This window comes from Gallinula chloropus, assembly GCF_964237585.1.
Source record: "Gallinula chloropus genome assembly, chromosome: Z".
In the NCBI taxonomy this organism is placed as follows: Eukaryota; Metazoa; Chordata; class Aves; order Gruiformes; family Rallidae; genus Gallinula; species Gallinula chloropus.
This window is the reverse complement of record NC_140089.1, coordinates 54144771-54161031: the sequence shown is the minus strand read 5'-3', so window position 1 is coordinate 54161031 and position 16261 is coordinate 54144771. Positions and strand designations below refer to the sequence as shown.

General features: G+C 42.3%; 1 protein-coding gene across 1 annotated transcript in view; it reads right to left on the bottom strand.

Annotated features, from left to right (window-relative positions):
• ZNF462 (zinc finger protein 462) overlaps positions 1-15614 on the bottom strand; it is a gene marked incomplete at its 5' end in the record, with an annotated part of 50762 nt that extends 35148 nt beyond the window's left edge. Inside the window, 5 exons of the mRNA XM_084278120.1 lie at positions 2300-2418; positions 5449-5552; positions 7304-7468; positions 8397-13882; positions 15395-15614. Of these exons, the coding sequence (XP_084134246.1) occupies positions 2300-2418; positions 5449-5552; positions 7304-7468; positions 8397-13882; positions 15395-15614 (6094 nt within the window). The remainder of the gene's footprint in view (positions 1-2299; positions 2419-5448; positions 5553-7303; positions 7469-8396; positions 13883-15394) is intronic.
• Between the last annotated feature and the right edge of the window lie 647 nt (positions 15615-16261).

Below are 16261 nucleotides of genomic sequence, written 5' to 3'. Positions count from 1 at the left end.
TGATAACAAAGGCCCCTCAAAAATATAAGGGAAAAAAAAGAAAAAGAGAACAGGTTTTGGATGAAACCTGTTTGGATGAAAACAACTGACAGCCCATTTAAAGACACTGTTCTGTTCCATGCCACAGGAGATGGTACATACTGGATGAAAAATGTATGCCAGAAACACTGACTGGTACCAGCTGTTGGACAAGTTCGCATTTTACAGTCCACTGAATTTTGACCCATCCCCAGAAAACAGGGGAGAGGCAGATTGAGTAAAACGGTACAGGATTCAGGATTTTACTGAACTTTAAACATCTCCAGGGCACTTCAGAAAAAAACAGGGGGATTGAAGTTTCCACTTTAAATAAACTGATGAGATGATTGACAAGAGACAAAAAATGGAACCAAAAGAGAAGTTCCTAGAACCACTGTGTAACCGATAATCTGTGGAGTTGTAGGAAAAGTCTTTGTAACATGTTTATTCAGTAGTATATATTTTTGAAGGATTGACTCAAAATACAACAAAGCAAAGCTCAAACTGAAAACATACAAGCAATTTTTCTGCTGGTAGAAATGGACTGAGGCAGAAACTGATGATAAGACTTTGGATTATTACACAAGTGATTGCTTGAGCACATTTAGGCAACCATGAAGTTATGTTCTTACATGATGCAAAACATGGTCCTTCAAGAAGTGTCCACTAACCAAGTTCAAGAGCATGAATTCATAATATATAAATCAATGACTTACATGAAGAGGAGTGTGAATTAAATATTAGTTGCCTGCTAACTTTGGCTTTAAAGACCTGACGGGTTCAAACAAGGTAACACAAAGTACCCCAACTGTACTATAGCTTAAAGAAAACATTATCTGGAGAAGATATAGAACCATGTCTACCTCGATACAGGATGTGGGACTCTGTAAACTGGAACTGCTGCATACTGTTGGATCTCCTAGAAGGGACAGAATGCCGTGGTCCCATACGACAGGACACTGGACCAAGTTAAGCTAATCCACAATAACTATCCAAATACAGAAAAGTATCCAGACACAAACTCTGAGAAGTTGGAAATCAATACAGGAAATGAAGTACAAGTGACTATCAATCCTTCATGCATTTTTGTAGATGAAAAATGCTTTGGGATCAATGAGGTTAGTTAATATTTAATTTTTTTTTACCAGCAGGCAGCTATAAATCCTGCCTGCCTTTTCTCTCCATTTTCCATTTTCCTCTTCCACCCTGGCCTGAACATATGACATAGTGTAAAAAACTAATAACCTACTTTCAGACTTTCTGTCATCTGTTTCAGGAGTTTCTACTTGCAATGGGCTAGGTTGCACTTTTGTAGATTGATCAATATTCTGTTATTTGTATCAAAGTAGAGATTTGGACTGTAATTTGAGGATTCATTTTCTGTCCTTTCAACCACAAAGATGCAATTGTAGCCAATGGAGTCAGTGGGTTCTGACTCTAGTCTTCTGATAACCTTTCAATGCATGATGTGTGTTAGTGCAAAAGGTCTGCCATGGACTAAAGATGAGGAAATGCTGAGACTTGTGCTTTTTCATAATCAAAGGTACAACACTATGAGGTGACATATCCTGTATGACACATCACCTTCCCAATTTCTGTTCATCAGAAGCATATCTGTTTGCTTGCTTGTATGGATTCCATAATGCAATTGAGATTTCAAAGACAAGTTTCCATGTATGATAACGGAATTGTGTCATTCTCAGTCTGCTGCATGCAGACCTGACTCACAAAGTTTGCAGTGCTTGGTTTTAACATGAAAATCAGCAAAAGACTCTATGAAAACCAAAGTGCAATCCACAGTTCTTTTCCCAGAGTCACTTAAAGCACAAACATAAACACAAAACTGTGGGAGCAAAGCTTACCATCAATCCATTAAGACACCCATGATATAAGCAGATATATTAAATTCTCTTGGAAACAAGCAGAAGTAATATAAACAAATAATTCAAATAAAATCATAGAATCATAGAATCATAGAATTGTATGATTCTATGATTCAAATAATAATTCAAATAAAATAGAGAGAAATAAAAGGAAGAAGCTCTTGAGGTACTCATCACCATTTTAAATTCTTGCCCTCCCAAAAACATTCTCGGTACTCCCACTAATACACTTCCCACTGATTCCAACAGGTATAGGATGGCCAATTCTGACTTGCCTTTGAAAATCTTACCCAATTTTGGTGACAAAACACGTGATTCAAACCAGCATCTCTGCTCTGCAACAAGAACATACGGGCCATTTCAGCTGTTGCATCGCAAAACTGAAAGAGAAAACTTACCAGCATGAGCCTTGAGTATGTGGGTTTTCAGGCGGCTGTTATAAGAGGACTTGAATGGGCACAGTTTGCAGCGGAATGGCTTATGGTGTCCGTGATGGGTCTGCATGTGACGATCCAGACTTGAAACGAGAAAGACAGAAAAGGGAAACACAAAAGAGTAAATCATTTAAACTATTCCTTTAGATGCAAAGAAAAACACTTCACAGCAATAATAATAAGAGGCAGGCTGGGCTAAGCTGTCCTTTCTGATGCTGTCTCTGCCTCATTCAATAGGTCTGCTTATAGACTAATCTGAGGAAGACGAGTACTGACCACCAATTCTGTTACACAGAAAGCAAAACACTTAAATAAACTTATAGGGCAAGATAAGTATAAATTAAATTCAATTATACCTGTTCCAAACTTCAAGGACCTGGCAAGTATTTTTGTAAAATATATGCCCCTTTTTATCCTGCTGATGGAGTGGGGGAAGAAGATATTTTTGACCAGCTTCGCTGTTGAAGCTTTCTTTTGGTTACAGCAGCAAAAGCAGATTAGAGATCCTGCTCTGGGGAAGGAGCCAGCAGGCTGCAGTTGATGGGTTCCAGGATTAAAAGGCAGCAGTTTCAGCAGTAACAGTGTGGGAGATTCCGCGTGAAGTGCAACAAGAGAAGCTGAGATGGCAAAGACCAGTCTCTACTTTCTTCAGGGAAACTTGAAACTACCAACAGTTGGAATACTCGGGGGTGATCAGAACCTGCTCTCTCTCTGCAGGTTCTTGTAACAGCTCAGTAAATTTTGGAAGGGAAGAAAGGATGTTTTTTACATTTTCTAACAGAAGATCAAATTCATTCTCTCTGAGTGAGTTTTGCAGAGATGTGCAGTTCCTATGCTGTGGCTGACAGCCATGAATTCCATCTTCAGGTGGCAGGCAGGTAGTTTCAATTCAGATTGTAAACATTTTCAGCTCAGCCTCCTCTTTGGATGCAATCATGCTTTGTGACCTAGCCCTAGTTTGAGCTGCCTTATGCATAGTGATACAACAACAGGGCATATACAGCACACTGGAGGAGTGGCGATTTGCAAAACGTATGTCTCTGTGTGTGTGTGTCCATGCACACACGCCACCTCAATTCTAGATGTGTTTTAGGTTATTTCCTTTTATTTTTCCTAAAATGTCCTGTTGGTTTTGTGTTTTTTTTTTTTGGTTTTTTTGTTGTTTTTTTTTTTTACTGAATATCTAGAGCATAGATCAAGTGGTAGTTGTTCAGCCCTCTCACACTACACAAGGTTGTTACAGGATCTTTAGTGCCACACTGACAGGATCTTGAGCCAGAAAATCCCTGTTTACAAGAGCTAGTACTGATATCTGTGCATTCAAAGATCTGATGGCAGGAAAAAAAAGTAATCAACAAACCCTCAGAAAAGAAAAATACCAACCAAACACAAAACCCCCGCCATATATATCCTCAAAAGGCCACTTCATAGAAATACAATTTAATAGAAATTCAGGATGAAGTCTGTGGCAAGATAAAATGTACAACTTTTCCAGACAAATTTGAAAAAAGCACCCCAAATGAGTAACACTCAACACTTAAGAGTGAGTATTTCATACAAGGAAAACTGAGTTTACCTAACAATTAAGGCAGAGTGCCAAAGATGTATATAGTATATATAAAGATACTATAAATATATACCCTAAAGTATTCTACAAAATAATAATAAAAGTATATGCATAACCATATACTTCGCCAGCAAAATTCTTCTGAAGGCAGGTTTAGTCAGATGTGGGATAGAGGCTGTTCAAACATCCGATTTGGTTTCTTTCACAGACTTTATCTCCCAAGAGAGTAATTGCAACAGAAACAAAAATAAAAGACAAAGCAGACAACAGCTAGCTAGTATCAAGTTAGGTGATACTTGTAGCATTCTTCCCTGCCCTCCACCACTTTCTGACTTACCTGTCCTTCTCTTGTAGGACACGTCTTTATTCACTTCCTAGGTGGGAAACAGAGTGACTAGAGACCAAACTCAATGCAAGTCTAACTTTGGAAGCAAACTAGCTCACTAGGCAAAGCGCAGGTTCTGTAAGCTATGTGAGACAGGAGTGTCCCCCGCTATCAGCCATGACAAAGCAGGGTGAGATGTGCCATAGTACCCATCCTTCCTCCAGTTCCTTAGCATTGGCTGCTCAGTCCCATAGACTTTTCCAAGAAGGCAAAAAATGGTTTCAATTTGCAACACTGTGACACTAGTAGAAATCTTGCATTTTAAGGTAAGGTGTTTAAAAATGCTTTTTATCATACTTTCTCTACCATTGGCATTGGATTGCAAAACAATGACATCTTCAACAAATTTAAGATTACTACTGACGGTGCTAGGAATGCCTACAGCAAATAAGCACCTACAACTTTCTTCTTTTGCTAAAACAGTCTCTTGAGAAAATAAAGAAAACATGTACATGTGAGTCAGACCAAGATGCCAGGAGGATATTCCACAAACGCCATTTTTCAGGAGCATGCCATATATCTACAATTATGATTAAAATGTTTTTAAAAACTGCCCAGACTTAAGGCAAAGTGAGTCACTAGTATACCACACTGATGTGAACTCAGAAATTACTGAAATTGCACACCATATTTAAGAAAAAAACATAAGATATGTTTATGACAGTTATGTAACATTGGAAATGAAAACTCAGTCTTCAGAGAGTTGTAATAATTATAAACAATGTAGTTATATACATCAGAAGTTCCCTTTATATATGAAAGATTAACAAGGAAAATATTTTTCTCTCCTGTTCTTGGCTTGTTAAGTCTCATGCATTTGACAAGGTTGCCTGAACGGTGATCTTCACTGTTTGCCTACTGAGAGAAGTCTTATTCTTTTGGTTGTATGCTTTTCCCCACCATGCAAAAAAAAAAAAAAAAAAAAAAAAAAGGTGGGGGGAGAGGGGCTTAAATAAATCCAAGAAGATATAAAGATGCAACCTTTTATAAATAGCCACTTGTAACAGCCAAAGATTTTGCAGCATGGAAAATACCTAAGTGCTGAGAAAACTGTTGCTCAAGATCAAGTCAAGTGTGCTCTGCTTAAATCTGAACCTACAAAAAACCCAGTAGTGCTAGTTTGTGCTTCTTTTGAAAACAAAAATAAAAGCCACAACTTACTTGTGCCTGAAAGCGGAGACAAAGGAGCAATACTGGCAGCTGTACTTGTCTTCCCGCGTAAACATGGCCAGAGCCAAGTGACTCCTCTCGTGAGATCGCAGACCCTGCATAGACATCAAAACCCGGTCACACTGGCTGCAGTGGTAGCCCCCAGGCCTGGTTTCATCTTCCAAGTATGCTCCAGGTTCAGCTTCTGTAAATTCCATAATGCCAGGGTCTTTGGCTCCCTCACAACCCTCCATCAAAGTTGTGTTTGAAGAATCTTCATCTTCCTGCTAAAAAACACATACCCCCCCAAAGCCATCAATTCTCTCTCCCTTCTGCCCCTCAGTCTTTCCCATGTGTTCTTTATAATGCCTAGGTTTTCCACTGAATTATTTTTCTAGATATATCCCTATACAAACTCCATATCAATGGCTTTCTGAAAAAAGGGCCTACTCTTGGGAGGGAAAAATGTAATTATATCTATTATATACACACATGTGTATATAAAAAAAAGAATCTAACTCCTTAATCAAATCTGTGTCAGATAATGCAAAAAGACAAGAAACTAAGTCAACTATCTTTCTATAGTCTTGATATATATTCTCTTAGCTTCATCAGATAAACATTAGTAAGGTATAGAGCAAGCTAATTTTAGTTTATTTTGCTCTTACAGTGTGCCTACTCTGCAGATTAAATCATTATTCTAGTCTACAGTAGACCTGTCCATTAGTGTCAAGTTTCCAAGAAAGAAGCTGGTAATCTAAGACCCTAGAATCCTCTTTTAAAATAATCAGCAATTTTTTATTCCCTTTCCTAAATTTCCTTTGCTTTCCCCTTTTCTAACCAGAGCATGCATTTTTGCAACTTTAATGACCTGCATTTCCTTCACATTGCTTTGGACCTGGATTTCAGCTTCTGTTCCCTGCTGCAAAATTTCTATTTACTGAAAAGTGAGCTCTGACCCTACATAAAGTCCACTTAAGAAACAGATGGAAGAGGAAATGATCTCTTAGGAGGGAAGATTCTGACTCTGACTAGTACCAGGTAAGGTAAAGGAAGGTCAGTGTAGGGCAATGAAAGCTCTCTGGCGTAGCATGAGTGAGGCTATGAAAGACTCTGCTTCCTCACAGCAAGCAGACAGTATTACAAAAGCAGCACCCTTACAGGGTGCAGCAGGATTCTTTGCTGAGAGCTCACTGCAGCATGAAGAGCTATGTTCCCACAGCCTTGTCGCACTTTCCACTGCCCCGTCCATATCCTGAAAATCCAGCTGTGGAGCATGGCCTATTCTTGACGATGTCCTAGAAGGCATCCCCTTTCACAGGGAGAAAGAAACAACAAATTTACAGCCAATCACCTGAACAGGACCCCTGGCTCAGTTGGCCATTTGAATGTTTTGTTTGGAGCCAGTGTGCAAATTTCATGTGGAAAGATGTACCATAAGCAACTTCGCACATTTGCACGTGCACACTTCCTCTTCTTTAAAAAAAAAAAAATAAAATAAAACAAGCAGGTCTTTTAGGATTAAACTAAGCAGAAAAGTAGCCCAGAATAGCTGAGAGAAAGCCTCCTGCTCATAAACCAAGTCTTTCGTTCATCAGCGACATCAACTCCTTTGTGACTGAGAAGAAATGAGAATTAAATAGTCTTCATGTCCCTGGATCAAGAGTGGAAAAAAGTTAAAACATCTTAAAATAAACCAAATGCACTTCAGACTTAGCATTAGATTAAAACATCATGCTGAACTGGAATACCCAGTTCAAAACCCATCCAATTTCATGAAAGCCCTCCATAGGTTTTCAATGAATCCTTTATTTTAAACAATGCAACAAGTTGCAGTTAATGTCAATCACCTTTTTAAAATTCTTACCTTCACTGTGGCTGACACAGAAGAAACATTCCCATACTGGACATGCTTGCGGAGGTGATTACAGATGGCTCGAAGTGTTGGATGGACTTCCACACAAAATTTGCATTTGTAGCCAACCACCTTCCTTTCCTTAAGTTTTGAAACATCTTCCAGATGTCCAAAAGCCTGTTTGAGTACATAAGTATAAATCACTGAAGTATGTTTTGTTGTCTCATTTCTAGAAAGACAGACCAGATATTACATCTGAAAGGAAATTACAACTGATGTACCTATGTCCTGTTTTGCAGAACTGTGAAGTCAATTTCTGCGGACATGAACTTATTTTGAAATTACTGATAGATAAGTCATCTATGCAGGAAAAACTTTCAGTTTCTGCAGAACAGTGGTCCTCTAAAAGACCATTCGGTTTGGCCTGCAAACGTGCTCTTTCTTGACACTACAACTCCCCCAACAGCTGTGTGGAACTTTTCCACAGCAAGTACATTTTGAACTGAAACAGAAAGAGGGGTAAGCAAGCAAGAAAAAAGAGCACAATTTGGTGATCTCCTCACAAGGTTTTTGCCTAAAGCTTCAGTCACCAGAGTCATTTCACATTAATAGTGAATACTTAATCAGAGAGAGTACTGAGAGGGACAGAAGGTTGAAAAGGAAACTCATCTGTGGTTTAGAGGTACAGCGAGGAGGGTGATGGGATGTTTTGTAAAAGAATCTGCAACAAAGTACATGGCAGTCTTCCCATAAGTGAACAAGTAACTGTCAGGTACAGATGGCCTTCCAGAATGGTGGGAGGAAGGAAAGAGTATAAAGAAAATACTGAAGGAAGCAGTAGAAAGGAGCAGGGCTTCCCTACAGAACCTTGGGACGTGGAGGATGGATGAGGAAATTAAAGCAGAAACTGTAATTGATTTATGGAGCTCACTGGCATGCTGAGTCATTCATTACCCTGTGGTCATTTGGCTGTCAAAAAGAACATGCAAGTGGGCATTATTAATAGGCAGCCTCTTGGGGTGCATAAAGGTGGGTAGTGGTTTTGCTTTTCTCCCCTAGCTGGGAGTGGGGATCAGAGAAAGAGAAGATACACACAAATTCTTACCCTCTCTTGTTTGAAATCTGCAAAAGCCCCATCTGCATATTTCTGCTTGCTCAAAAGCTGCTTCCTCCTCTCCTGACGTTTGGCACGCTTCTGGAACTCCTCGTTGTGACCATTCAAGTGTGCAGTCAGTTCTGCCATGCTATGCAACTTCATATCACAGTGCTTGCACTGGTAAACGGGGTTCTGAGAGCGAGTGCCGCTTCCCAGGATGGTAAAGTCCCTCTTCAAATCCTTGCTGTGGTGGTCGGTGTAATGCATGCACAGCAGCTCTGCTGTGCTGAAGGACAGCTTGAAACATTTTATACACCTGAAGGGAAGCCACTCAATTTCCTGAGCCTCAGCCTCCACCTCAGGCTTTTCAAAGTCATTCCTCTCCTCAGCTGGAGCTGGCTTTTCATGCTCATCAGCATACACAGCAGTGAAGTAACCCCCCAGTTTGCTCGCATGCTGCTTCTTAGGGAAAACACCAGGATGACGCTTCATGTAGTGGGACACAATACCCTTTTTGCTAAAGGACTGGAAGGAACAAAGCGAGCATTTCTTCTTCTCTACAGCTCTCCTGAGCTCCTCACTTAACTGAGGAGTGTCATCCTTTGGAGGAGATGGAATGATCACTTTATTGGGTTTATCGCTTACTGTCCTGGAGGCTGCTAAGCAATGAGTATAGTAAGCATCAATGTCATGTCTTTTCTGGTAGTGTGCTGCAAGCCCTTTGCGGATGGGGTTGGTGTATGAACACAAAGCACATTTGAAGAGATTGTTCTTGCCCTCTGGCTGTGCCCGGACGTTGTTATGTTTGATGCGGTAGTGCCTCGCTATCCCCTTCCGGGTGGAACAGAAGTATTTACAGAGTTGACACCGGAAAACTGTGTGAGACACTAAATGAGAACTGGAAAAATGAGGTCCTGGCACAGAAACTTCTCCAACATCCTCAGCAGCTATTTCTGGGGAGGCCTTGATTTCAGCCATCATGTCTGGCTCCACTGAGGCAGACACCTTTGGTGGTGACTGGGCAAAAACATCAAATTCAGGTTGATTGTGATATTTCTCATAATGAATTTTCAGCTTCTCAAGTGTTCCATGGGTGTAAGGGCAGAGTTTGCACCGATAAGCACCATAGCCTTGCTTGAAAATCCTACTTGTCTCTTCCACATCATTCTGAGCAATATCATTTGACTGCTCCACATCATGCACAAAGTCTTCGGCAGTGACCTTTATTGATGGATGCCGTTTCTGGTAGTGTGTGAGAACACCATGAATACGTGTATTAATGTATGGGCAATGCCTACACTTATATACAGCCCCTGGGTTAATGTCTATATCCTGAGCAAAGTCCGCAGCTTTCACTTTCATGCCAGGATGCTTTTTGCCATAATGTGTCAGAAGGCCATGCAAGTTGTTATACTCAGACTGGCAAACTGTACACTGATATGGAGTGGAGGAGATGGCAGGGTTTGCAGAAGCCAGCTGAACAGTTTTTTCCTGGGAAAGGCTGGGATCCTCTGCACACTCTGCATCCTGATCCATCTGTGATGTTGTTATCTGGTCTTCAGAATCCATCCTGACCCCAGCTTCATCGGGCTGTGGGATGGATTTGTCAGCAGCATCTTTTTCCTTAATGATATCTAACAACACAGATTCATCTCCATTCATGGCCCAAGGGTGAAATGCTTGGTAGTGATTAGTAATATCCCAAATGGAAGATGCTTCAAAAATGCAGTCTCTACATTTATAGGTCTTTATCTCTGTTGGCATCACTAGGGCGGGAGGGGAAGGATCAGGACCTGCCCAGAGTTTAGTTGCCATGTATGTATAGTCAACATAATGCTCAGGATGTCTCCTTTGGTAATGCACAAGCAAACCACTTGGTTCTGTGTGTGAATAAATGCACCACTCACAGTGATAACCAGCTTCTATCAAGCCATCCAAAAATGCCCATCTCAAAATGGATGTGACTGTGGCCTTCAGGTTTGGGTGGTCTTTCTTAATATGTTTCCTCAATGCATAGAAGTAAGGGGATGTGTAGCTACACTGCCTGCATTTGAGGGCTCTCAGCTTTGACTTGTCCCGTTCAGTGCTGGAGGTGTGAGCAGGCATGCTGCCAGTCAACTTCTTCTGGCTGCGATCGCAAAGGCTTCTAATGGTGGCTGTATGCTGCCTAATCACATCTGCATTGGCTTTGAAGTCACGATGCTTCTTTTGATAATGAATAAGCACACCTTTCACGGTCCGATTTCCATAATCACAGTGTTGGCAGAAGAACATTTCATTCTCGGTAGGATTCATGGAGGTCTCGGATCCACCCCGGCTCAACTGCTGCATTGACACTGGTGGTCTCTGAATACCAGGTGGCAACTCACCAGTCCTCATCATCGCTGCGGTGGGAGGTGCTTGTCTGATATATTTGGCAGTGACCTTTATCTCTGGGTGCCTTTTCTGGTAGTGGACAAGCACTCCCACAACTGAGCGGTTGCTGTATGAACAGTGTTTGCAGTAGTAGAGTTCAGTAGAAAGGTCTGGAGGTGGCGGCGGGGGAGGTGGAGGTTGAGAACCCAAGTTGGACAATTTTGGGGAGACAGGTGTCCCCAGTTCAAAAGACATCTGAGCCAGAGCAGAGCCCCTGTCAACAGAGACTACACGCATGGTCTTCTGAATTCTGAAATATGATGCTTTTTCTTCAGGGTGCTTTTTCTGGTAATGCACCAAAACCGAATGCATGTTAGGGCTTGCAAATGAACACACATCACAGTCATAAACAACGACAGTATTGACTGAAGGTTCCTTCTGATTTTCACATTCAGGACTAAAACTCTTGGCGGCACTTTTGTTAAAACCAGCTGGCACACCAGCCCCGCGAGCCACGGGGGTGGAGGTTGCCATAGTTTTTGGAGCAGAATTCAAGATCTCTCTCAGTGTCTGAGACTCTGTGTTCAGCCCTTCTTGCTGCTCAACAACATAGCTTGAAAATATCATTGCATTGTTAATTTTCACTGTGGGATGCATTCTTTGGTAATGTGGCATCAGGCTTCTAACATTTGGGCTCGTATAAGAGCAGAAGCGGCAGCGGTAGATCAGATCAGAATGATCGAAGTTCAGTACATTCATAGCTTCAGGGTGATGCTCTCCATAATGTTGTTGTAGGTCCTCAAAGTTTGTGTAGTCAATGTAGCACTCAAGACACCGGTATACTGCACTGTGATCATTTGGATCCAGGATATACCTAAAGCTGAATTTAATATAGGGATGCATTCGTTGGTAGTGGGTGCTAACACTCCTGGCAGATTTGTTGCTGAAATCACAGTGTTTACAATAGTAAAGTCTGCCAGAGTCATTAAATTCTGAATTCTCATTGTTCTGATCAGTACCATACATGTTTGACTGACTCCCCAGAACAGAGGCATTTGGGCTCTGATGGTCCTTCATGCTGACAGAAGAATAATAGTCTTCTTCATCTTCAGATAAAGTGAGCTCAATCTCCGCTCCATTAGTGGAATTGTAGTCATGCTGCATGCTTCTGAAGTTTGTCTCCTTCTGGGAATCATTAGCTTCTCTACCCCACATTTGCTGGGGTGCGTAAGAGCTGGAAACCTCTATCATTGGTTCTGTTTGCTCCTCTTCTCTGTCTAACTCCACTTCTATCTCCACCTCATTGTCCTCCTCTTCTTCCTCATCATCCTCTACATTAATCACAGCATCTTCTTGCTGTTTGTTTTGGCTGATTTTGCTCTGCAGGTTGCTTGCTATTTCATCAATTCTAGTTCTCTTTTTCACTGGAGAGAGATCTAAAGGGAAGTCATTTGACACCTTCCGAGGGGCCTTTGCAACAAAGTTGTTTTTAGATGAGAGCCCAAGGATGGAGGTCTGGCTCTTCTTCACTGTGCTGGCAGAGGGGTGTGCATCTGTCTCGCTCTCTTGTGGTGTGTTTGATGGTGGTCCATCATATTTTGGCAAGTTGTCACAGAATGAATGCTTGTGCTGCTGATGAACTCTGAGGCCTTTCAGAGTTGTGGTGGAATAGTTGCACATTGTGCACTTGTATGGGTGCTGTGAATGGGGCTGGGGTGACTGCTGTTGTTGCTGTTGCGGCTGCACTGGATCCATCATCCCAGCTGACTTCCGACCATTTATATTTCCACTATCATAAGACACTGTGCTGTCGTTCAATGAAGAGGCGATGCTTTCAGTCTGGGAGTTGATAGTATCCCAGTCTGATGTTGTTCCTGTGTGACATTGCTTATGGGCACCAAGCTTCAAGGAACTCTTGCAGGTGAAAGGACATTCATCACACTTGTACACGGCTGTCTTCCCAGAGAGGTGGATGTTCTCAATGTGACGGGAAATGCTTCGGCGGTGCATTGTCAGGAAAGGGCAAAAAGGACACTGGAACCTGTTCATATACCTTCTAAAGGGAATCCCCTTTGTTTCCAATAGTTTGTTGCCATCAGACCCCATCAGCTGCTCAGCAGACATTCCTGAGGTCTGGTGATCCATGGAGTTCAAGCCATTCTCGCTGTCCATTTCATTTAGCTCTTCATCTGAGCTGGAGTCATTTAGCATACTGCTTGTTTCCAGGTCAGCAGAAGAATTCGTCATATCAGCAATTCCATAGCGGGATCTGTCAGACAAATTAACCATGCCTGAGTTGTGAGGTGACTTAGGCTTCATTTGAGGGTAAGACACAGAAGAAAACTTGGAAGATGTAGAAGAGTTGGACCTGATAAGGGAATTGCCCATAGAGCTCCTGAAGTTTGAGACATTAGCATTTGACATCTCACGTCCTGTTGTATTCATGGAGATATAATTAGAGTTTGGAGAGGCATTCTGGGCACTCTTACTCTGTACATCAGGTGCACTGGTTCCATCTTGTTGCTGCCTCAGGCTTGACAGTATTTTTACCATGCTGCGGTGCTTCTTCATCATGTGGTCACACCAGCGCTCCCTTCGAGGTGTCTGATAGCTGCACCATTCACAGCAAAAGTTGCCCCTAGACTTTGTCAGGGGCTTGACCATGGATTCCAAAATGCTCCGCTCCACCACCTCTGCGGGCAGCTCCTTGCAGGGTTCCTGCACTGGCACAGAAGCAGATGTTGATTCAGACATAGCAGCGGCAGCAGTAGGAGGAGTTGAACTCTCTTTCAGGTTGTTTTTGTGATACATTTTCTGGTGCTTAATAATCCTTGCACGCCTGGGTGACTTGTAGGTGCAGAACTGGCAACTGAAAACTTTGCCAAACCCTTCATGCATCATGATGTTGTAATTTAGGGAACTAGCAGCTGGTGGCCCCACTGAGCTCCCCCCAGCCTGTGCTCCATGAACCTTGCGTGTGTGCTCTATGAGGAGGTTTTTGGAACGGAAATAACGCACACAGAACTTGCACTGGAAAAACTTGTTGGTTGGTTTAGGATTTGGAGCCATGTGCTGACCATAGAAAGTCTGGCTCTGGCTATAGTAACTTCCAGTCCCCATCTGACTTGTTGCATTTTGCCCTAAAATGAGAATTAAGGTGTATACGTAAATAAATAAAAATAAAGAGGCTTTTTCTTCACCCACCCTCTACACATAAGACTGCAACCACATCCTGAATAGTTAATAAACACGCCAGGATTCCCTCTACTTTAGGTAAGATCTACATTTCTGGCAAGGGTCAGGAAAATGACCATCATGCATAGTTTCTAGAACATATCCAGCATACAAGTAGACAAAGCCATAATGTGTTGGGTGGGCAATTGGCTGATGGGTCGAGCACAGAGGGTGATAGGTAAATGGGGTTACATCTGGCTGGTGACCAGTCACTAGCGGGGTTCCCCAGGGCTCCATTTTAGGCCCAGTTCTTTTTAACATTTTCATAAATGTCCTGGAAACAGGATTAAAAGCTGTCTTAAGTAAATTGGCACATGACACCAAATTGGGAGGAGCTGTTGCCTCTGTTGAAGCTGAAGAAAGACCTGGACAGATTGAAGAGCTGGGCTATCACCAACTGCATGAAGTTTAACAAGGACAAGTGCCAGATTCTGCACCAGGAAAGAGGTAACCCTGGCTGCACATACAGACTGGGGGATCAGATGCTAGAAGCCAGCCTTGATGAGAGGGATTTGGGGGTCTTGGTAGACAGCAAGTTAAACACGAGCCAGCAGTGCCCAGGCAGCCAGGAGGGCCAACGGCACCCTGGGGTGCATCAGGCATGACATTGCCAGCCGGTCCAGGGAGGGGAGGTGCTGGTGCAGTGCAGCCTCACCTCGAGTACCATGTGCAGTTTTGTGTGCCACAATACAAAAGGGACACAAAACTAATGGAGAGTGTCCAGAGGGCAACAAGGATGGTGAACGGTCTGGAGGGGAAGTCTTACAAGGAGAGGCTGAAGTCTCCTGGTTCGTACAGCCTGGAGAAGAGGAGGCTGAGGGGAGAACTCATCACAGTCTATGGCTTCCTGACAAGGGGGAGCAAAGGGACAGGCACCGATCTCCTCTCTTTGGTGACCAGTGATAGAACCCGAGGGAACAGTATGAAGCTGGGAGTTTTAGATTGGATATTAGGAAGCGGTTCTTTTCTGAGAAGGTGCTCAGGCACTGGAACAGGGTCCCCAGGGAAGTGGTCACAGCACCAAGCTGACTGAGTTCAAGAAGCATCTGAACGATGCACTCAGTCACATGCTCTGACTTGGCTGGCCCTGTCTGGAGACAGGAGTTGGACCTGATGATCCTTATGGGTCCCTTCCAACTCCGGATATTCTAGGATTCTATGAATATGAAGAAATACATGTAAAGCTTCTGGAAAATAAAGTCATCCTGCATGTTTGCATTTAGGGAAAAAGCCATGGTCAGAACCAATATGGCGGAAGCTACACATCTGCTTTGATGACAGAGCAATAAATATAATGCAAGTTTTTTTAAAATCACATTAAAAGTAGAAGCTAACACACACTGAAATAAGCACATGTAAGATTGAGGGTTAGAGTTGAGATCTTAAGAGTGGAGAACAATCTTAAAGTTGAGATTTACCTGCAATTTCATCTGCAATTGTAAATTCATCCTTTACAGAAGAAAACTCAATTTCAGTCTGGTTGCTGGCATTCATGGAACCAGACCTTGGCTGGCTAGGACTTTCCTCAGTGACATCAGTTGGCTGCAGAAAAGCAGTGTGAACATCCTGAATATGAGCTTTCAGGTCTTCATAAGATGGAGCTCGAAAATCACAGCCATCACACTGCAGCACCTCCATGGTTCAAGGTTGATCTTTCACATTAGAAAATTCTGCAAGAAAAACAAGGGAAGGAACAAATAAGAAAAAGATGTATTGTAAAGCAATGCTATTGTAATGAATCCTGCAAATATGTAACACCAAAGTTATGACTCAGTCATTTCCAGAGCAGTGCAAAACTCAACTTTTGTTTACCATATTAAGAAGCATCAATTCAGATTCATATAAAGTCCTGTCTAGGTAACTCACTAGTTACTGACTCAACACTACAAACAGGCAACTTTCAGACAAGTGAGTACTCAGTCAATGGACTTCATCCTCATGGCTTTTCCATTACACAGGATAGGACTGTTGCTGAGTTGGAATGGTTTGAAGACCACAACCCATATGATAGTAAAACAGTACACCACTCTAGTATGCACTGAAATTTACAATCAGAAGACAGTGGCTTCTGCTTTTATGAGATCCACTCTAACATATTTGGAAGTTGATAAGTCCTGCCTGTTTCACTACCATAGATAAGCCTACACACCTTCCTTTCTTCTCAACATCCTATCAGTTGGTGGAAAACCTAGAGATAACTGCAAATAGAGATGCAGCTACATGAAGTCAAGGTAGAATGCTTTGCTCTGCCCTATCTTCACCAAGCTTTATAAGGGCACCTCCAT